This window comes from Mustela putorius, unplaced genomic scaffold, assembly GCF_011764305.1.
Source record: "Mustela putorius furo isolate JIRA1106 unplaced genomic scaffold, ASM1176430v1.1 tig00001451_pilon_pilon_pilon, whole genome shotgun sequence".
NCBI lineage: Eukaryota > Metazoa > Chordata > Mammalia > Carnivora > Mustelidae > Mustela > Mustela putorius.
In genome coordinates this window covers 38,047-59,386 of record NW_025421748.1, presented here as the reverse complement: position 1 = coordinate 59,386, position 21,340 = coordinate 38,047, and the positions used below count along the sequence as shown (strand labels likewise).

The following is a 21,340-nucleotide window of genomic DNA, read 5'->3' as shown; positions in this document are numbered from 1 at the left end:
AACAGGTCTGATAAGGAGAGTTGCCCTCTTGTCTACTGACTGGACCTGGCATGGCGAGTTGTTGACTAGAGCTAACTCCAACCAAGCACAATGGCCCTGATTCAATGTTCCTGATTCTTGGCCTCATGAAGTTAGAAAATGGTGTTTCTGGACATGATGTGTCTACTGTTCCAGCTGTTAAAGCCTCACAGGAAATTCCTAGAGTAGAAAGTGGCTTTCTTTCCATTGCCTTCAGAAGCTCTCAGAAGGACAAAAAGTGATATTCTTTGTAGGCCAAGAGGTAACTTCTGAAGTCCTTCCTCTCTTTCTCTGGACAAATGTGTGCGCATCCTTCAGACATCAGCCTAAATGCAGTTCACCCATTCCTTGGTGAATATTACATGTATTTATGAATATAGTTAGATGTAAATATCATATACACATTTTTAATTAAATATTTATGAAATTATATAATTAATGATACTTTCTCTCACTGGATTGTGAGAGAGTCCAGAATTGAAATTTCTTGGTTGAAACACTTGCTGCCTCTGTGAATTTGGCTTTCTTTAACCTCTCTTTTAGCCTCCCTTTTCTGGTTTGTAACAATATAATGTTTTCTCTAGCAACAATACGATCATTTTTGATGGGTAATGAGGACTAAAAACACATGTAAAATGTCTGGCTCCTGACCAATGCTATGACGGCCCGTCGCAATACATTTGAGTATGCTGACTATTTTCTTTCTCAGCCAATTTGCAACTGATACAACCTCTCTCCTTTGTGCTGTACATCTGATAAGGTGTATCTAAGTGCCCTTGAGTTCTGTCAACACACGTGAGAAAGATTAGAGGTGGTGACTTATCTACTGTAAAAGTGGCAAAAACTGGTAATAAGATTGCTCATAATCACCAGCAAAATTAACAGGTTTCAGATCAAAGGGGAAACAATGTGTAGGCTCTATTCTCTAACCCGCTCCTCAGTTCCTCAGTCCAGAGACCATCATCATCATCGCCATGATCATGTTCCGGGCTGAGGGAGGTCCCGGACACAAATACAAAGAAGTCTGTAAGACCTGAGGGACTCACAGCTCAGCTAACAGTAGGGTACATGCTGGTGTCTTGGTTGTGACGGGTTTCCCCTCCAGATTTCTTTTAGGGCTACTTCAGTGGAGAAGCCACAATTAGAACACATTATGCATCATAATATGAACCAAACAATATCAATATCTAAGAATCACCCTAAAAGATTTAACACATACTAGATATAGCAATGTGACTGATTGTTGAATGCTATCAAATTTATTTTTAAATGATCAGGGTTTCATATTCAGTTTTATTTGAACAAACAATGGTTTTTAAGTGTCTGTCTAGTTGATCAAAGTAAATTATTGAGAATTTCATATTCATTTGATGTGAATAAGAATATGAAGTTACATACAAGATAAACTTAAAATAATTGAATCAGGGCACCTGGGTGGCTCAGTGGGTTGAGCCTCTGCCTTCGGCTCAGGTCATGATCTCAGGGTCCTGGGATCGAGCCCTGCATCGGGCTCTCTGCTCAGCAGTGAGCCTGCTTCCCCCTCTCTCTGCCTGCCTCTCTGCCTGCTTGTGATCTCTCTCTGTCAAATAAATACATAAAATATTAAAAAATAAAATAGTTGAATGAATGGTTTTGATTATGTTCACGATACAACTTAAAAGGTGGATAATGAGCGTCTTGAAAGAAATAGTGAACAAATGTGTACATGGGGAAAGATTCTCTAATTACGCTAAGTGAGGATTATTACTTATGAGGTAATCTTGGGATAATTTAATCAGTGTTTTTATTCTTTTAACTTCAAAGTATTTTATCCTATATTTAGTCTAGAACAAAAGAGGCATGTGGTAGCTTTGATTTCACAACCTAGGTAATATGAAGCATGAAATACAAGCAGTTACTTAAAGGAAGCATTTATGAAACGCATTTTTGGTGAATCTGACTTTGACTTTGTAATCGAAATAAAAGTTTAAGCTCTTAACTGAAGAGAGGAGAAACAGACAGGAAAGACTACTGTGCTAGAGCACAAGAAGTCCCTGTTCAGCTTTGTGCAAGAATGAATTCTTCACACCAAGGGTAACCGTTCATTTTATATTTACTCAAGTTTGTTCATTGCCTGCTCTGCCCATAGTCAGTGTTGCAATTTGTTTACTGATCATGATAAACCAATTATTAGCCAAAAGGTTCTCAGTATTTTTTTTTTTTAAATGTGAAATGCTACCTATAAGCTTTGGGAAAGTAAAATTACGTAAAGACCCACTTCGGTTACCCACTAGGCTGCTCGTTCTTGAGATCCTCCCTTGTTACTCATTTTTTCTTTTTTTTAAACAACCCTTTTCCTCTCCATTTAATTAACGTAGGGCGTGCTTCAGTGTACATTCAAAGACTAGGAGCCTTCTTTCAGAAGCTATAATTTAGGGGCGCCTGGGTGGCTCAGTGGGTTAAGCTGCTGCCTTCGGCTCAGGTCATGATCTCAGGGTCCTGGGATCGAGCCCCGCACTGGGCTCTCTGCTCAGCAGGGAGCCTGCTTCCCCACCTCTCTCTCTGCCTGCCTCTCTGCCTACTTGTGATCTCTCTCTGTCAAATAAATAAATAAAATCTTAAAAAAAAAAAAAGAAGCTGTAATTTAGTTAACAGGCAAAGTAGAATGCCGATGTTTTCTAAGGAAATGGATTGAACGGCATGGGGAGGGCAAGTCTCTCTTGAAGGGGCGTTCACATTTCTGACACTTACGAGAATTATTATATCAGCCACTACAGTTTGTTTTGGGTATTTATCATATACTCAAAGAAATGCCAAAATATTCAGATGAAAAGTGAAACACCACTGCCCACATAAGCATTGGAATGTTTTGGACAAATCCAAAAGACTAAGTTTTCATATGGAGAATTTGGCAACACCAAATGTAAAAAAAATATCTGATGGAAAATGCATCTCATCTATCTGTCTGTCTATCTATCATTTCTATTCAGAGTTGGCTCACTAGCAGACAGCTGAATATTATAAAACTAATTTTGTGATGAAATACTCATAATGCAACTCACACATTTAAGTGACTACATAAAGCAATAAACAAATACTATTAAGATTCACTCTGAAGCAAACTTTTAAAGTTAATTGACCAAAACAGCTACAGAAATCTTACTGAAGAACAAAAGTTGCTCAACGGTGCATATTAGAAACAGTTCCGTGTGTTCAAGTTAGTTTCTGAAATTTTAGCCTCAAATTTAGGCTCTTAGTGATAGAAAGTTTTTAAGTGATCAGGTATAGCTGCATATATTTTATTTCCTGGTTTCAGAATATATTCCTATTAAACACATGCCTAAAGGAAATGTTCTTGTGAGCATTTTTTGCAAATCGTGATTTGTCCAACCCATCAAATGGGTTACTCGTCCTTGCCCTAAGTACTAGTGAGGTGTCTCCCAGTCATGCCTGGGGAGTGGTGCGAGTGCGACACTGAGCTACAACCTTGCTTTTGTATCAGGCGCTGCCAATTTATGGATCCACAGCCAGCATGAGACTTTCACTCAGAGTACTGTCTTCCCTGGCCAGAACTCAGATTTCCAACCATCAATGAACTAAAGCATAGCCAAGTCTACGGCCATACCACCCTGAACGCGCCCGATCTCGTCTGATCTCAGAAGCTAAGCAGGGTTGGGCCTGGTTAGTACTTGGATGGGAGACTAAAGCATAGCCAAGAATTCAAAAGGCAACACGACTTCTGGCCAACCAAAATAGGTATTAAGAAACAACACCCACAAATGAAAGCTCAGGGTCTTTACCGATAGACAATACCATAGACAATAATTTTCAAGTCTGTTTCAAGTCTGCCTACTTTGTATATAATTCTAATATCCGTGGGTGTCTGTATAATCTCGTGGTAGATTAGAAATAATGGCTTAGAAAGAGATTGGAGTTTTACTTCTCATCTTGTGTTTTAAAGAGTCTGGGAAATGTAACATATATCCAAAGTGTTTAAAAAAAAATCTTAGACATTTAAGAAGTAAATTCCAAACTATCTGGAAAATATAATAATTCAAAATGATTCATTCCTCTGTGCTCTGGATAACTGAGGTTTTCTGTTTAATTTTAGTTCATTTTGACATCTCAATTCTAAGAGAGAGTTTTATTTCATTCAAGTACAAGTAAAATGATGAGGACTATCCAAGGCCAGGGACTTCCTTTAATCTAAGCGACTGAAAACAAATCTTAATGCAGTCACAATGACGAGCCACGAAATAACCAACAACAGGTAACATCGTCATGCATCAACCATGGGCCCAGAACTTGACACATATCCTTCGAGGGGAGGAATCGCTATGCCCGTGTCACAGATGTAAAAGTAAAGGTTAGTGGTAAAGAAGGTTGCCCCAAATTGCCCAAATTTAAAAGCCAGGTCATTCTGGCTCTGAAGCCAGCATTCTTTCCAAGGCTGTCCTTTCCTTCTAACTGATGAAAACAGGTCTCCAAATGCTTGCTGGAGCTCAAGGACTAATTCCCAGAAAAGTAGGATTGTGGTCAAGGTTGGATCATTGACTCGTCAGATCAAGTAGCCCCAGGGGCAAGGACTGAGTCCTGCCTTAGGCCTATTATACCGTCTCAATCTCCCACCATCCACTTCTACGTCTGCAAAAAAGGAGTCTGGGCTCTCACTGGCCCAGTGTGTGCTTCATTGATTTCCCACACTGCCCCAGATAGTTCAAGCCCTGGAGGACGGCTGTGGGCCAGGATGAGTGTCAGGCAAGAAGAAGATGTTTTATTTTAAAGCAGAGGGCAAAATAAAATGAACAGAAGCCTTGTCTTTTTCCACACAAGGCACTCAATCTTAAATAGATTGAGTTTGCCTCTCGTTTCCAAAATAAAAATTTCACTTTCCCCACCAATCTGTATTTACCTTTCTCGGATTTAGGCAACTAGGGGCAATAGTGAGGTGACCAGTGGAAGTGGCAGGAGCATCTTAAACAGCTGCTCATAGACAACTGGCTGGGAGGGGGGGGTGCAGGAACAAATAAACAGTAAAGAAAGGGGCATAATGTTGCAAGGTCCGTTCCCTATGCAAACAGCCCAGCTAGAATACAAAGTCCATGAACCTTACCTCCTCCCACATTTGAAATGGAACCTGGATGGGACATTTGGGGGTTCCTCCCTCTGGCATGACATTGCTGAATTCTCAATGTAGTTGCCTGGAAGCCTCATAAGTAGGTTAAATGGTTGTTTGTTATGCCACTGTATGATTTTAGGAATATAGGACAGACTCTTGCACATTCTGCCTCATTCAGAGTCTTGCCAAATTGGCCCTTAAAGATGTCTGATGTTTCAGTTAATGCTCATTGCTCTTCCTCAAGCCAAAGATTAAGGGCTGATGCAAATACTCCAGGAAAGGGTAGTTCATTAACCTATTATCAGTCCTTTATGTGTTAGTTGGAATGAGTTTAACTACTAATTTACACAAGAAATAATAAATGTAAAACACACTGTGTAATCCACAAATTACCAGATAAGTAGGAAATTATCTGAACACACTTAAAAATTTTAATTGAGATGTAACATAATTTGAATACATTTTAACTGAAAAATCAACCTCACTATCACATCTAATATCTGTCAAGTGTTCATTATATGCTAGGCCTTATCCAGAGATTTCATGACAACAAACCTATATGAGGTAGTACGATTCTTAGTCTCATTTTACAGACGAGAGAGAGATGAGGCACAGAGAGGTTGGGCAACTTCTCAAAAGCCACACAGCTAATAAGTGTAAGCCAAGATTTGCACCAAGCAGTCTACTTCCAGAACCTGCGCTGTAAATCACTTTCCTGCTTAATTGCCCCCCTTCAAAGGTATGACGGCTGGAACATATGGGAGAAAGAAAATTTGTGAGTCATGAAAGGACTGAAGGTATTTAAACGTGTTATTATACTAATACCTAGTACAATATGGTTACAATTTTCTGATATCAGCTCCTAAGAGAAGTCTGCTGTGCTTGTTGTGGTCTGAATGATCGTGATAGAAATAATCAGAGCAAGGTCGTCAACAGTACTTACTGTCCCGTGGCTGATGTGGTCACTTCTACCACCTTCGTCTTTGTGACCTTTGCTGTCGCTGCCATCATCATCATCGTGATTTACTGAGGGCTTCCCATGTTCCAGGAATCCTATTTCAGACACTACCTGAACAGTCTCATTTCAGACACTACCTGAACAGTCTCATTTTAATCCTCAGAGAGGTAACGCTCATAGAACCAGAGGTGATGCATCTGGAATGGGAACGTATGTCTGCCTTCAAAGCGCAAGTTCTTAACCATTTCACTTCATCTAAAATTGTGTTAAGACTTCTACCGCCACCGCCACCGCAACCACCAAATACCACTTATGAAGCGCGCTTTCTGTGTCAGGCCACCCGTGCCACATTAGTCCAATGCCACTGTTTCAAACTACGGTTCTTGGGCTACATCCAGCCAGCTGTCTGTTTTTGTAAATAAAGTTTTATTGGGACACAGTCACACTCATTCATTCACTTGCACATTGTTTGTGATGGTGTTTGTGTTGAAAGGTAGAGTTGAGCAGTTACAAGAGATAACCCAAAACCAACATACTTAGGACCTGGCTTCCCACAGAGAAGTCTGTGGACGCCCCCTGCTTTAACCCACTTTGAAATGTGCATGTATTACTGTTCTCATTTACACGTGCATATGTTGGAATTCAGAAAGATTAGGCAATTTTCCCATCCAGCTGTTAAAGAGCAAGAACCTAGTAAACACCTGAGGTCCAGACGGCTCCGGATTTTGTTCCTTTTCCTCCCTAAGACTTACAAAGGCAACAGCTTTCATAGTCACCCCTTGAAGGAAAGGAGATTTCTCTAACATGTGGTTAACAATCTGGTTTTAAATGTCTGACACCGGTGTTAGAGTTGTATGTTTTCCACTGCCAGAGGAGTATTAAATTACTCTTACCTTCTGAGAATTTACTGTATTTAATTCCTTGAGGATGGATGCTTACGGGCTTGTCTGCCTTATTCTTAAAGTGAACTTTCATGATGTCTCCAACTTCAGCATACAAGGTAGGCCCAAGAAGTCCTATAGAAACAAGGATTTATAATCTATCTGCGTTCAGGAATACCAAAGACAGAGCTGCTAAGCACGGAGAGACACAGACCCGCATGAGAGATGGCTGTCACTCCCCCGGCCCTGAGGCTGGCCTGCTTGTCTTCGATCTAGAAGGGTTTGCCGGCCCCTTGTCTCGACATTGCATGCAGTCAGGACAGGACAAGAAGGTAGAAATGTTTGGCGTGGGCTCAAAGCAAGTCAAGAGAGAGAAGGAATAGTTCTGATCATGTCTACCCCATCCTGACCCCTGTCATTCCTTGCAGATTACTGTCTTTGGCCAAGAGAAGAATGGTGTTCACTTTCGGTTGTGCAGGGTGATTTGAGGGAAGATGACTGGCTCCATTAGATCTCCCTGAGCGGGGGAACCTCAGAGACCTCAATAAAGTGAGGATAGGGGGAAAGTCACAGGGTACGCTGGTCCTGAGGTGAGTTCAGAGTCCCTGAGGCAGGAGTGATGCGTCCAAAGAACAGAAAGGAAGAGTGCAGGTGGCGCGCGAGCAGATGAGGGAGGGGCGGGTCACGTGGGGCTTCATGGGCTTTGGTAAGGAATGTGGATTATCTTCTGAACGAAATGGAAAATTGCTGGGGTTTTGTGCCGCAGACAGACATGGTTTTAAAAGTTCATTCTGGAGGGAAAAAAAGGACCTCCCAGCTGTAGTGTGGAGAGCAGTGTGCAGTGATGGGCCCGGAAATGGCAGCAGGTGACACAGAGAAGCCACACGCGGTAGGTGGGGGAAGACGCTGGTTCTGGATTCTGAAGGCAGAGCCGGCTGGATTTGCCGGTTGGCTGACGTGGCCTCTGAGAGAACGAAGCCAAGGGTGACCCTGCGGTGTTTTATCTGAGCAATGGGGTAAACTACGTGACCAGTTACTTCAGTGTGGGACACCGGGGGTGACAGCTGAGACGGGCAGATATCAAGAGTGACGTCTCAAGTCTTACATGACAAGTGTGCTGAGTCCTGCAGCCACGAGGAGAAATAAGACCCTGTCCCTGTCCTCGAAGAGCTCGCAAGCTCGTCTGGGGGCAAACGCACGGTAGGAGCCACCGCTGAGATGTGGGCAAAGTGCTATAGACGGAGAGAGGATGAAGGGCCAGTTCTGTCTGAGGGGTTAAGGGAGGAGGTGATACTTGAGTCGGGCTTCGGCAGGATCATACATGAGAATTTCCCAAAATTAAATGTTTGAAAAGTTGACTGTTCTCACGTCCCAGCCACCTGTAGACCCTGTGCGGTTTGCTTCTCCCCAGCAGAGACGGCGGGAGCTCGAGGAGAAAGAGGCAGCAGTCATGGAGTTCAGCCAGCATTTGTTTGCAGGGCTGATGGTCACGTTAATTGGGCCCCCACTTACAGAACTGTAATGCTGACTAAAATAGAGGCCTTTGCAGAGCTTGCAAAAAAGTAGGAAGGACAGATTTTAACAAACCATCATACAAAAGCACAGCTTACACTGAAGAGCATTTGACAGAGGGATCGTGTCCAATCTTGGAGAAAGGGAGGAACTCGGGGTTGGACCTGCTTCCTTGAGGAAGCAATGCTTCAACTGAAGTCCAAAGGCCAAGAGGCAAAGGCATGGGCAGGGACATTTCAAGGAGTAGGATGAGCATGTGCAAAGGGCCCGTGGCACCAGAAAACTTGGCCTATTCAAAAACTGACAGATGGCCACAGTGAAGGTAAAGTTCAACAGGTAAGAGAGAGAGGCAGAATGTGAGGCTGAAGGCACGATCAGAAGCCCCATCATGTAGAGCCTTCCACATCTTTGAGTTTTGCCTCTAAGTGTATCTGGAAGCCAATCAAGAGTTTTAAGCAGGGGTGAGACATGGACCAGATTTGGGGTTTTAAATCTCTGGGGGCACTGGTGGAGGATGAGCTGGGGAGAACTCAGAGTGGATGCTGAGAGAACAGAGGGCTCCAGGTGGGTGATGTGGTGACAGAGTGTAAGGTGATGATGAGAACATGCGAGAGGGCTATTAGAAGATGAAACGTCAGGGCTTGATGGATGGCATATGGGTGGAGGGGGAGGGAGACCAAGCTGCTGTGGATGGCTGGTGATGTTCTTGCTGGGGAGCGGGGGCAGGAAGGTAACCTTCTCTGACATGAGGACACCGTGGGAGGTTTTGCTTGCTAGATATGGTAGGCACAATAATGGCCCAGCAGAGATGTCTGCATCTTTACTCCTGGGACCTGTGAATACGCTACCCGGGGTGGCCAATGGGGCTCTGCAGGTGTGACTAAAAGAAGTTTGAAATGGTAGAGTTTCCGAGATTATTATCCCAAGGGAAATGTCATCCAGCATCCTTATAAACAGGATGCAGGCAAAGCTGAGCTCACAGCCCTGCCGGATCTGAACCGGAGGAAGGGGCCACAAACTCGCACGTGCAGCCTGCCTCCAGTAACGGGAAAAGGCAGGAGAGGACTGTCCCCCAGAGGGGGAGAGCTCTGCCAACGCCTTGATTTTAACCCAGTGAAACTTATTTTGGACTTCTGACCTCAAGAACTGCAAGATAATAAATTTGTATTGTTCTGAGCTAGAAGTTCTGAGCTGAAGTTTGCAGCAATATGTTACCTATTGGCAGTGGGGTAACAGTATCTCTGAGACTGAACCCCCTTTCCCTACTTCTATCTTTCTACCTGCAGTTTTCTTACTGCTTTCAGCAAACTCTTCGCTGCTGGAGTTTATGCTGATCTTGTGCCTGGAGCGTGTTGTTTGCTTCTGTGTTCGCTCTGCACAGGACTGTGGAGGTCACACTGTTCAATCTTCAATTTAGAGATACTTACAAAGCCTGGGATGTGGGGGTGGGTGGATGGCTTGCTCAAGGTCAGTCAATCATTGGGTGGTGCCCCTGGGGTTAGAACTCAGGGCTCTGGACTCTTGAACCAAAGTTTTCTCTACCACCTTGCACAGAGCAGGTTCAGAACCGCCCCCTCTCCTGAAATAGTTCCAATGTCTACACCATTTGTGACTCCTGACCACAACCGGCAGGACTAGCTGAGCTCGCTCTCTCTTCTGGCTGCTACCCTCAATCCTAGCTCCTGATGGAAGCCCCCACTGGCTCTTCCGACCTGCCAGGGATGCCCAGGAGCCCAAAAGATGCTGGCCACGTGGTCACAGCATGCACTGCATTTGTTGCCATGGCACCTTGCTTGGGTGATTTGTTTGCTGGCATTGCGTGGCTACAAATGCCCGTGCCTGGGATAAGTCTCCTCAGTTATTTAACCTAATAAGACCTCTTGCTGCAATGAATGGTCTGGAGTATTTATTTGCCTCCCTTTCTGCTTCCTTGGAATTAAGGCAAAACAAAGGGATGTTTTCATAAATGCAAACCAAATACCTTCCCTCATGTGGACAAACACATGAGTGTTGCCTGAGCTGCTGGTTAGCTCCTCCGTCAGCCCGATGGCCTGGGTCCCAGCAGTGATGTGGGGGAAGGGGCCACCTACCTTGTGGTCCCAGGAAGGTAGCACAGAGTGTACCCAATTTCATGCGGCTTTGGAGTTGAAAAGGACAACATAAAGTCAGCTAATCCTATCCCCTGCGCTCGGGTGCATATGAGTTACAGAAAACAGGGAAGCCCAGTGTTGTACTAGTTCAGAACCGCTTCAGGGGCAAACGTTTCATACCCTTCCTTGAAAACACTCAGAGTTGACACTCGCCATTTCAAAGCCCCAGCCTGGATTCCCAAAAATGAGCCCAGTCCCTGCACTTGTCCACATGGCTGCAAACCTCGATGCAAGGACCCCTCCGGACCCCCAGTCCTATGGCCTCGCCCCCACCCACAATTACAGTGACTTCTGGGCTCAGGCTGTAGAAGTGTCACTTGACTCATTCGTGCAAGGCTCAGCTGGAATCACACCCGCCAAGAGCCGGAAACGGGGAAAGGTGCCAGTGACCCAGAACCAGGCTGGGAATGGGGCAGGTCAGAGTTGGTGGCCGTGTCTGAACCCGGAGCTTCACAGGGCTCACCCCGGACTTGCCGCACTGCATCAGCTACAGACAGACATCAAGATGAACAAAATACTACCATTGCCTTTCAAGGATTCATAGTTAAGTAACTTTACGAGTTCAGGAAGAAGCTGCTTTAAAATGGTGTTAAAATGCCTCAGAGTTCTCGGAAAACAAATGTGATATGAGATACACAGGGGTCGGTAGAGAGGTGAAGTTTTAAGTGCACAGGGTTTAAACGTAAATTAATGATCAAGGTCTACTTGTAATTAATGAGGTTGAATCCGGAAATTTCTACAAAAGCTAATAATCTCAAAGGATTTTAAAAAAAAAGATTTTACTAATTTATTTGGTAGAGAGCATAAGCCTGGGGAGCAGCAGGCAGAGGGAGAGGGCGAAGCAGGCTCCCTGCTCAGCAGGGGGATCCCAGGACCCCGGGACCATGACCTGAGCCGGAGGCGGCCGCTTCACCTACTGAACCACCCAGGCAAAGGGTTCTGATCACGTACTCTCCTCTCCAAAAACTATCAATGACTCCCTCCTGCCCAGAAGATAGCCCCCAGCCTGGCCCTGGCCTTTCTAACACAGTTCTCGGCACAGTGGCTTACATGGCCCAGACATTCAAATTCCGTTAACTTGGCAAAAGCCACAGAGGAAAGGCTCCAAACACCTGTCTGATTCCTCTTTTTTCCAGGCCTCGTGAGTGTGTTTCCCAGCTTGTTTTCCCTTTGCACAACTACAGTTTAATTTAGTTAAATATTTCTTCAGCATCGGCTGTCCGTACTAAGCTTGGAACCAGAGCTCTGAGCACGAAAAGACTCTGACAGAGGACAGGAGATCCTTCAACTTCCCGCCCACAGTGACCAACTGGGTTTTCGTGGTGACCTTACTGTCTGTTGCCTTGCTGTTCTCCCTGAAGGTGACCGCTCTTCTTCCTCAAGCTGAGTCCCTCCAACTCTTGCATCGCATCATGTCCTACTTCTTCTGAGTCTGGCTCCGGCCAGGACTCTCCCTCCCATGTGATTACCCTCCCCTTTTCTACGGGATACGTCAAGTCACTGTATTCTTGTTTGTAAAAGTCCAAAATATACTGACGCCCCTCCTTCCCTTCCAGAACCTCCCTGTCTCTCCTCACATGAGGAGCCAAGTTTCGGGGAACCGTTTTCTCTAAGTTCCTCCTTCACCTCCATTCACCAAGGGAAGTGGCGCTGGTTTTGGAAAGCAGGGAACAGCTTCAAGGGGGGTCACTAAGCATCCTCCTAACGTCGAGTGGGAAAAGAACTGGAAAGAAACCATTGGTTCTGGCATCTCAGAGTCATGGGTGCTATTTTCTGAGAGTCATTTTAGCGGACTTCTATTACAGAGGGTCAGGGAGGAAACAGTATTACAGAGAAAGGAGTGGAGGGCTCATGTGGGGAAATGGCCCTGAAGGAAAGGCAGGCAGTCGAGGGGAGATTTGTTCTAGGAAGGGGTGGGCCTGAACATAGCTGCGTTTTGTTTTACTGTTGTTGAGTTTTGGCTGAAAGGAAGGTTCTAGCCAAGGAAGACTGGGGACAAAGGGAGATCAGAGGAAGCAGAACTAAGCAGTTTGCACAGAGAGGTAGGAGGATGAGTCCGGGGAAGCTGACCAGTCTTCACTTGGTCAGTACGGAAGGACGCGTGAATTACTGACCAGCGACCCAAGGGAGGAAGTTCTCTCTTTATGGCCTCTACCATTCCTGGGAAATATGGTATCATACTCAAGAACCCCAAAACCCATTCAACCCACTTTCTTTGATTAAAGGGGAGATCAGGAAAGGGGTATTGGGGCGGATCCATCTGGTAAGGGTCTGACCTGAGTTCAGTCATGATCTATCTCAGGCTCAAGGAGGCTTTGGGTTCAGCAGGGAGTCTGCGTCTCCTGCTCCCTCTGCCCTCTTCCCTCGCCCTCCCCCGCTCATGCTCTCTCTCTGTTCCTCAAATAAACAAACACAAACTTCAGGAAAAAAAAAAAAAAAAGAAAAGAAAAGATGAGGAAAAGAAGAGATTTTTCTTTGAAAACAACAGCTGTTGTATACCTCACACTAAATAAAAAAGGGGAAGAGGGGCGCCTGGGTGGCTCAGTCATTGAGCGTCCACCTGCGGCTCAGGTCATGATCCCAGGGTCCTGGGATTGAGTCCAGCGTGGGCTCCCTGCTCAGCAGGGAGCCTGCTTCTCCCTCTCCCACTCCCCCTGCTTGTGTTCCCGCCCCCTCTCTCTCTGTCAAGTGAATAAATAAAATCTTAAAAAAAAGAAAAAAAAACAGGAGAAGAGATGGGAAAAACCGAAGCAAGAGAACCAGCCATGTATGGTTCCTCTGAATGAGTGTAGGGAGCCGGCCAGAAGCAACGACACTTGCCAGGGTTCAGCTGCGCTCCATGAACTAGACCGTCAGCTCCAGGAAGGCAGGATGTGGTTCTGCCTTGCCAACTGGGGCGTCCGTAGTGCCTCTTCAATGCCCAGCCTGTAGCCAGTGCTCAAGAGTACTTTGTTCAATAAGTGAATAAAATTCAAACTCTTAAACGCTTTATTTAGCTTTCTGATCAGTGTTAAAAACAGCCGGCTTCGTGAGCACAGCCCCTCAGGCAAGAAGGGACCTCTGGCTTCATGCTTTGCTGCCACTGTTTTGAAATTCTCAAAAGTGTGAATTCCGGGCTCCACATCTTCATTTTTCACTTACCCCCACAACTTAGACAGCCCGGACTGCTTAAAAACAACAAAAGCACTTATTTCTAAAAAATGTCACCAAACAGATACTTTAGATAACCAGGGATAGCAAATTTTCAGAGATTCATCTTTAAAACTGAAGAATGTACTTCCAGCTTACCTGAAGTTTTGGATCGTGGTTTTTCTTTCAGAAAATGTGGTTCATACTCTCTGTAGACAATTTTCTTAAAGAAAGGATTCGAACTAGAAATCAAATACAGAAATTAATTTGAGAGCCATATACATCTACATCTCACATCACAAAACAAATGGATTTCTCATGTCCTCAGATACGCAGTAGGAAAAATAGTATTTTAATTGCATTTCAGAAACTCAAGGTTTTGAAAATATGAATAATACATGGGGTTAATAAAATAATTATTGATCTCTTTAGGAATATTTTGTTGTGGCAACCATTCTATCCCAACTTAGTCTGCCTTAACTAATCCTTACTCAGAATCCATTTTCTAAGAAAAGAACCTAAGATCTTTGTGTGAACCCAAACTTTATGCTTAGATTTTAAATGACTAAAGATATAACCAAATCTTTTATGAATAAATACATGGGCTATATTTTTAATGATGAGTCATATACAGATTTAAATTACTGGGGAACATTATAAAGAATCATTGTTTTGGTGAACCCTGTTTCTAGTTGAGAAGTTGGAGATGACTAATGGAGTTAAAGCCCTGGGCACTCCTACTAAAAACAAACAAACCAAATGAAAAAGGCAAGTCTTGGGAAATGTAAGTCTCTTGTCCAGAGGAGAAACAATGGATAAATGGCAAAGCCAAGACTCAAAGAGGTAAAACCATTGTATTCATGGTAAAGAATTCACAGAAAGGGAGGCAGTAAGAGTGGGACTCTTGAACTCTAGAGGAAAAAGAAAAAAAATATATATATATTTATGATTTTATTTATTTGTCAGAGGTCACAAGTAGGCAGAGAGGCAGGCAGAGAGAGAGGGGGAAGCAGGTTCCCCGCTGAACAGAGAGCCCGATGTGGGGCTGGATCCCAGGACCCTGAGATCACGACCTGAGCTGAAGGCAGAGGCTTTAACCCACTGAGCCACCCAGGCAGCCCAATATATATGTTTTTACTTCAATATCTGTTACCACATACCTGTAAGTGACTGAACAAGTTTCCTTAGGGAAGTTTCCAAAAACATTTACTTAAGACATCAGACAAGAATAATAGATATATCCCACCTCTAAAAGTATTCTTCTGCTAATATTAGATGAAGTAAGAGGAAAGATCTTTGCTTTGTGCTGAAATTCACTTTGGCAAAAAAACAGGTGGTTATGTTGATCTCCTTACAGAAAGGATCATTCCGCTGTAGGTGTGGGACACTTAGTACAAGTTCTTAGTTTAAGCAGCTGGATGTACAGGTTAGATTTTTTCATGAGAAAGTACCAGGGGAAAATGACATGATTCGAAGTTCAAAAATCTTGACAGTTGGTCTAGGTTGTCACTGTATGGTTTTGGCTCAAAAACTGACACCAGAAGTATGACTCTTACCAGAATTCTGGAAACTCAACCATAGATCGAGGGGATCAGATCAACAGTCATGGTTCCCTTTGGAGTGCTCCTGTGTAAGTCAGGCTTTTTCTCTATGTAGTTCTGCTTCCAATATTCTGCTTGTTATTTTTCAGAGCTAACTACAGAAGAAAGGACAAACTCCCAAGCATAAGCACGGAATATCCCAGCAAAGAAAGCCAGCATGATAATGTCTGGCCATGAGCAAGAGAAATTAATGTTGGAAAGCCTATGATTTTCTTTGGGGTTTTGGCAGTTCTGTAAGGGTATGGGTATGATCTAGATCATCAACTCAAAAGACAATATTTAAAATGATTTTTAAAAATATTTTATTTATTTATTTGACAGAGATCACCAAGTAGGCAGAGAGGCAGGCAGAGAGAGGAGGAAACAGGTTCCCTGCAAAGCAGAGAGCCTGATGCTGGGCTTGATCCCAGGACTCCGGAATCATTACCCAAGCCGAAGGCAGAGGCTTTAACCCACTGAGCCACGCAGGCGCCCTAAAATGATTTTTTTTAAAGCATTTCTTGGGGGCAACTCAGTGGTTCAGTGGATTAAGTGTCTGCCTTCAGCTCAGGTCATGTATGACCCCAGGGTCCTGGGATCGAGTCTCACATCAGCTCCCTACTCAGGGGAGACCTGCTTCTCTGTCTCCTTCTGCTGCTCCCCCTGCTGTGTTCTCTATGCCTCTCTCTCTCTATCTCCAGTAAATAAATAAATCTTTAAAAAAATTTTTAAAAAGATTTCTTATTGTTACAAGACCCAGGTAATATGTAATACTGTCCAAAAGAACACAGTTACAAAGTAATTCTTTAAGGGGTTTCATGTTATGCTCTACCAGACTCTTAAAATATTACATTATTTCTTAGGAGATTGCTCTGGTTTTGTAATCCTAAAAGAGGAACTTGTCTTTCACAATCATTTAAATGGTGATGTTTTAGTTAAAAAAAAAAAAAAAAAAAAAAAAAAACTGAGTCACACTGAGAGGTTTACTAATAAAAAATATAACAATATAACCAAATGGAAATAGTGAGTCGGTCCTACAATTTGTTTAATTTCTGGGAAGTCTTGTTTTTAGCCTTTCAATTAGGAAAAACAATTTGTAGTTCAGAAATAGAGTTTTGTTACTTAAGCCACCGTTTCCTTACACCGCGACCTTCCACACTGGCCAGGGCAGACCGGATCCCAGGGGCTAAGAAGTGACAAAAGCGAAGAGTCCCACGAAGTGGAAGAAAAGGTGAAAAACCAGAAACTGTGGCCCGGTGGGCGCTGGAAACCACGGCTGCTCGGCCAGTGCCATGAAGAGCCCACTGGACCGCGGACGGTGCGCGCGTCTCCAGCGGTCGGAGGCTGCGGGGACCCGGTGACTGCTCCGGCCCGGGCGTCCGTAAAGTCCCGGGCGCCTCGGACCCGGGAAGGGGCTCTGCAGGGGCTGGGCTCGCGAGGGGGTCGTGCCTGGAGCTTCCGAACCAACGCGCAGATGAAGCCCACGAGCCCAGCAACAAACCCCATCAACCAACCCTTCCAGCCGCGCGCAGACGACCGCGCGGAGCCTCCGGGGCACTCTACGGTCAGAAGCAAAATAGCGATTTTGGTTAAAAATGAGCAATAAGTTGTTGGGGTTTTCTGTTTTTGTTTGTTTGTTTGTTTGTTAGCGGTGGAGCTGCGGGAGGCACGTCCCCGCGCGCGGCCGCCGTCCCTCCCCGCAGCCCGCCCGCGCCTCACCTGGGCCCGGGGCTCTCGGGCCGGTAGCTCCAGTCCACGCCCTGGGCCGCCACGTAGAACTGCCGCAGCCGCGCGGCCGCCGCCCCGCAGCAGGCGCCCAGGACCGCCAGGACGCCCAGGACGCCGAGGCGCGGGCCGCGCGGGGCCATGGCTGTCCTGCTCCGGGACGCGGCCGGGCGCGCGTGCACTCCGGGCGGCTGCGGGAGGCGGTGTCCTCCCGCCGTCGGCCGGCGCGGGCCGGGGCTGCGGCCGCGGGGCGGTCCTCCGGGCGAGCGCCCTCCCAGGCGCGGGCTTGGCCAGGCGCGGCGCCCCCGGGACGCGAGGCTCGGGGCGGAGCCGACGGCGGGAGCAGGTGGCGACAGCGCAGAGCCCGCCGGCCCCGCGGCCCCGCGAGGCGCAGGCAGAACCGAGCCCGCGCCGGCACCTGCGGGCGCCCCAGGGCGGCGGCCCCTCCCTCACCACCGCCGCGAACCCCCAGGGGCAAGACGACGTTTGCCCGACGCTCAGCCCACGCCCTCTGCCTCAGTTTCCCTGGGGTCTGGGGGAAGGGTAGCGCCGCGTTAGGGGCACCGAACCGCCGTCCTGTCGGTGAGGACGCGGGGGCGTGAGTACACGGGCCCGAGCGGCCCAGAGCGGGTCTGTGGGCCCGGACCGCTCGCCGGTTCCCACCCCTGCGCAGTTCGGCCGCGGCCGCGGAGGGCAGAGCCGACTCGGACCCACTTACTGGCTGCGCGGCGTGGGCAGGGCAGGGCCGCGGCGTCTTTCGAGCTCAGTCCCGCGGCCGGCGCGAGGCCGGTAATCTGCAGAGACACCTGCTGGGACGCGAGGGCTCCGACTCCGGGCGGCCCGGCGTGGAGCACACCGGTGTTCCTGGGACTGGGGTTTCCTGCCGCAGGGGCCCCTTGGGTTTCTTGAGGATCTGGCTGTTTCACACTGCCTTAAGCAATGGCGCTACTGGGTTTTTACCCCGAAGATACAGATGTCGTGAACAGAAGGGCCACCTGTGCCCCAGTGTTCATAGCAGCAATGGCCACAGTCACCAAACGTGGAAGGAGCCCAGATGCCCTTCAACGGACGAATGGATAAAGAAGATGTGGTCCCTGCATACACAATGGAATATCACGCAGCCGTCAGCAAGGGTGAACACCCGACTTTTGCATCAACCTGGACGGAACTGTAGGAAATTATGCTGAGTGAAATAAGTCAAGTGGAGAAAGGCAATTGTCATATGGTTTCACCTATTTGTGGACATTAAAAGGCAGGGAAAAATGAAGTGGGGGGGATCGGAGGGGGAGATGAACCGTGAGAGACTGCGGACTCCAAGAAACAAACTGAGGGTTTTAGAGGGGAGGGGGGAGGGGGATGGCCTGGCCCAGTGATGGATATTAAGGAGGGCACGTATTGCACGGAGCACTGGGTGTTTCACAAAAACAGTGAATCATGGAACGCTACATCAAAAACTAATGGTGCCCTGTATGGTGACTACCATAAGATAATAATTAAAAAATCAGATCTTATTTTGCTATTAATAGAAAACCTGAGAAACCTGAGCATTATTATAACTGTCTGAGACTCCTTCAATCTGCACTCCTCCAAGTTTGTCTTAAAAAAATTTTTTTTTAATTTATTTATTTGCCAGAGAGAGTGAGAAACTAGCAGAGGGAGAAGCAGGCTCCCCGCTGAGCAAGGAGCCTGATAAGGGACTCAACCCCAGGACCCTGGGATCATGACCTGAGCAGAAAACAGATGCTTTATGGGCTGAGCCACCCAGGCATGCTCCCAGCTTCTGTCCTAACACAGTTTGTCTCAATAGATCTGCTACATTGTAACCTGGCACCTCACATGAGGTCTCCATGATGTCGGGCTCCTCCATACTTCACTCCTCCTCTGCACAGTCCGGTCTGCTCCTTTGCTGATATACCCTGTCCGCTTAGAATGCCCAGCCCTCCCTTGTTGCTGAACAGTGTCTGTTCAGAGTCCTCTCTCTCTCCTTAATTCTGGACTCAAACTGGCCTTTTCCATTTAATGAACTACCACGATATTCACATATGATACTCATATCAAATGCCCTCTATTTGTGTGGGTAACTATTGTTTCCCGACTAGATTATAAACTGTTCAAGAGCTCAACAGTGTCTTACTCTTCTGTATCTGTGAGAGCCACAGAAGCGGACAACCGTCAGAATTCCCTGGGTAGCTTTCACAAATTGTAGATTCTTTTTTTTTTTTTTTTTTAAAGATTTTATTTATTTATTTATTTGACAGCGATCACAAGTAGGCAGAGAGGCAGGCAGAGAGAGAGGAAGGAAACCAGGTTCCCCGCTGAGCTGAGAGCCCGAGGCGGGGCTCGATCCCAGGACTCTGGGATCATGACCTGAGCCCAAGGCAGACGCTTTAACCCACTGAGCCACCTAGGCGCCCCACAAATTGTAGATTCTGACTCTGACACAGGGCTGGTAACCACTGTCCCATGATACCCAGCGTAGTGATTGGCGTTAAGACAAGCAGAGGTGTTATCAACAGTACATGAGAGAAACTTTAAAAAGCAGTGTGTCCCTCAATCCCAAGTTTACTGCCAAAGTTCTTGTAAAATTATTGTAACCTTTACTTAGACTCTTTCACAATTTTATTTGCATATTGGCCCATGAGTCATTCATTGTGCATGATACCTTTATTGCCTCATATTTCACAGAGACAAGATAACTGTATTGTTTGGCTCTCTACTTTTCACATCAGTTCCAGATTACTATGTAACTTTCAACAATCTAAAAACATGTGATTTAATAAATAACATCTCTTTTTCCTTATAGGATGTTCAAGTGTTGAGGATTTTCTCTGCTTCTCTAATTTTCTGATATTTTCTTCTTTGATTCTGGGGTGGGGTGGGCAGGGATATGGTATATATTTGCTGACTGATTGAAAGGTTAATCTGTACTTGGGACAACGGTAATTGTGCTTTACATCGATGTAAACAAAATGAGGTACACAGATCCCACTGAACAAAACATCAAATAATAGAGCATGGCATTCGGGAAGAATCTCTTTAATCGCACATTTGAATTTTGATCTTGAGTTTCTTTTGGGGAGAGTGACCAGTGAAGGGAAGGGGACACGTGGCTTCCTGTGTTGATTCTTGGTCTTCTGGCACAATGTTGATTCTGGTCTCTATGTTGATTCTGGTCTCTCTGCTGCCTTCCAGAGGCTTCTCTGGAAGTCTTGCAACACAAGTGTAATAGGGCTGCATAAACAACAATCACTGGAGACCCCAGAAGGTCTTACAGAAATTCCCTCAAGTCACAGACACCCCTGCCTTCCAACCAGTAGCGTACGCCTTCCTCCAGTCTGAAAATAAAGAGGCATTTTTATTTTTCCACGGTCCGGTCTTCTGGTAAGCCAGATGCTTCGGTCTCTGGTTAATGAGTCTGTCAAGAAAGGGACAGCAAAACCCACAGACCACGGCAGAGCTCCAGCCCCGGCTTCCGGGGCTTAAGGAAGAGGCAGAGCAGGAAGGAGTGGTGACTGGAGAGTCTGGGCTTGTGGCACAATCCTTCTGCTCTCATCCAGAACTAATCTACAGGAAACCCCATGTCCTTCTTTAACAAGTATTTCCAGAAAACTGCAGCAAACATGCTACAGCTGAAGTCAAGTCTGGCAGGAAGCCTGATGTTCAAAAATAGGATCCTGTAGAGGTTGAGTAAGGAGACCAGCAGGACAGTCTCTGAAAATGAGACAGAAGTAATTAAACTAAATCGATTTTCCTTAAAAGAAAGCAAGCAAGCTTGTAAGCAAGACAGTGAGCGCTCAGCATATTTGTCCCCTAAAGATCCACGTAGTCTCTTTCTGGATTCCAGACATTTTGCCATCCAGGCGACGTTCCTTAGGAAACTCCACTACTCACAGAGCTTTTGGGAAGAAAGAAAGTGTCAGATAATTTTTGTTGTCCCAGCAAGTCACAGAGGGAATTGGCTCCATAAAAGCTGGTAAGGGGATCCTAGGTGGCTCAGTGGGTTAAGCCTCTGCTTTCAGCTCAGGTCGTGATCTCAGGGTCCTGGGATCGAGCCCCGCATCGGGCTCTCTGCTCAGTGGGGAGCCTGCATTCTCCTCTCTCTCTCTGCCTGCCTCTCTGCCTACTTGTGATCTCTGTCAAATAAATAAAATCTTTTTAAAAAGATGGTAAAATTTTTCTAATAATATGACTTCTGGCCATCAGGCAAGGCCATGGGGTTGTTAATACCTCCAAGCAGCCATTAATGGGAATGTCACACATCCTAAAAATAGTTCTATCTTGTTAGAACA

The 21,340-nt window shown here is 46.0% G+C and overlaps 2 protein-coding genes across 5 annotated transcripts in view; both read right to left on the bottom strand.

Moving 5' to 3' along the window:
- The window catches only part of F5 (coagulation factor V), a 65,935-nt gene extending 48,636 nt beyond the window's left edge, over positions 1–17,299 (bottom strand). For 3 of the 4 annotated variants that reach the window (XR_006608873.1, XR_006608871.1, XR_006608872.1), the window contains exons 1-3: positions 17,046–17,299; positions 13,906–13,988; positions 6,968–7,090 (exon numbers count right to left, since the gene is read on the bottom strand). Coding sequence is in view for 1 of the 4 variants with exons in the window: in XM_045087746.1 (XP_044943681.1) it covers positions 6,968–7,090; positions 13,906–13,988; positions 17,046–17,194 (355 nt within the window). In the remaining 3 variants the exon portion in view is untranslated. The remainder of the gene's footprint in view (positions 1–6,967; positions 7,091–13,905; positions 13,989–17,045) is intronic. The other variant, XM_045087746.1, reaches the window with a different exon arrangement.
- Positions 17,300–20,071: 2,772 nt separating this feature from the next.
- Positions 20,072–21,340, bottom strand: part of LOC101672622 (selectin P) — a 38,383-nt gene continuing 37,114 nt past the window's right edge. The window contains exon 17 of the mRNA XM_045087743.1: positions 20,072–20,762. The gene's annotated coding sequence lies outside the window, so the exon portion shown is untranslated. The remainder of the gene's footprint in view (positions 20,763–21,340) is intronic.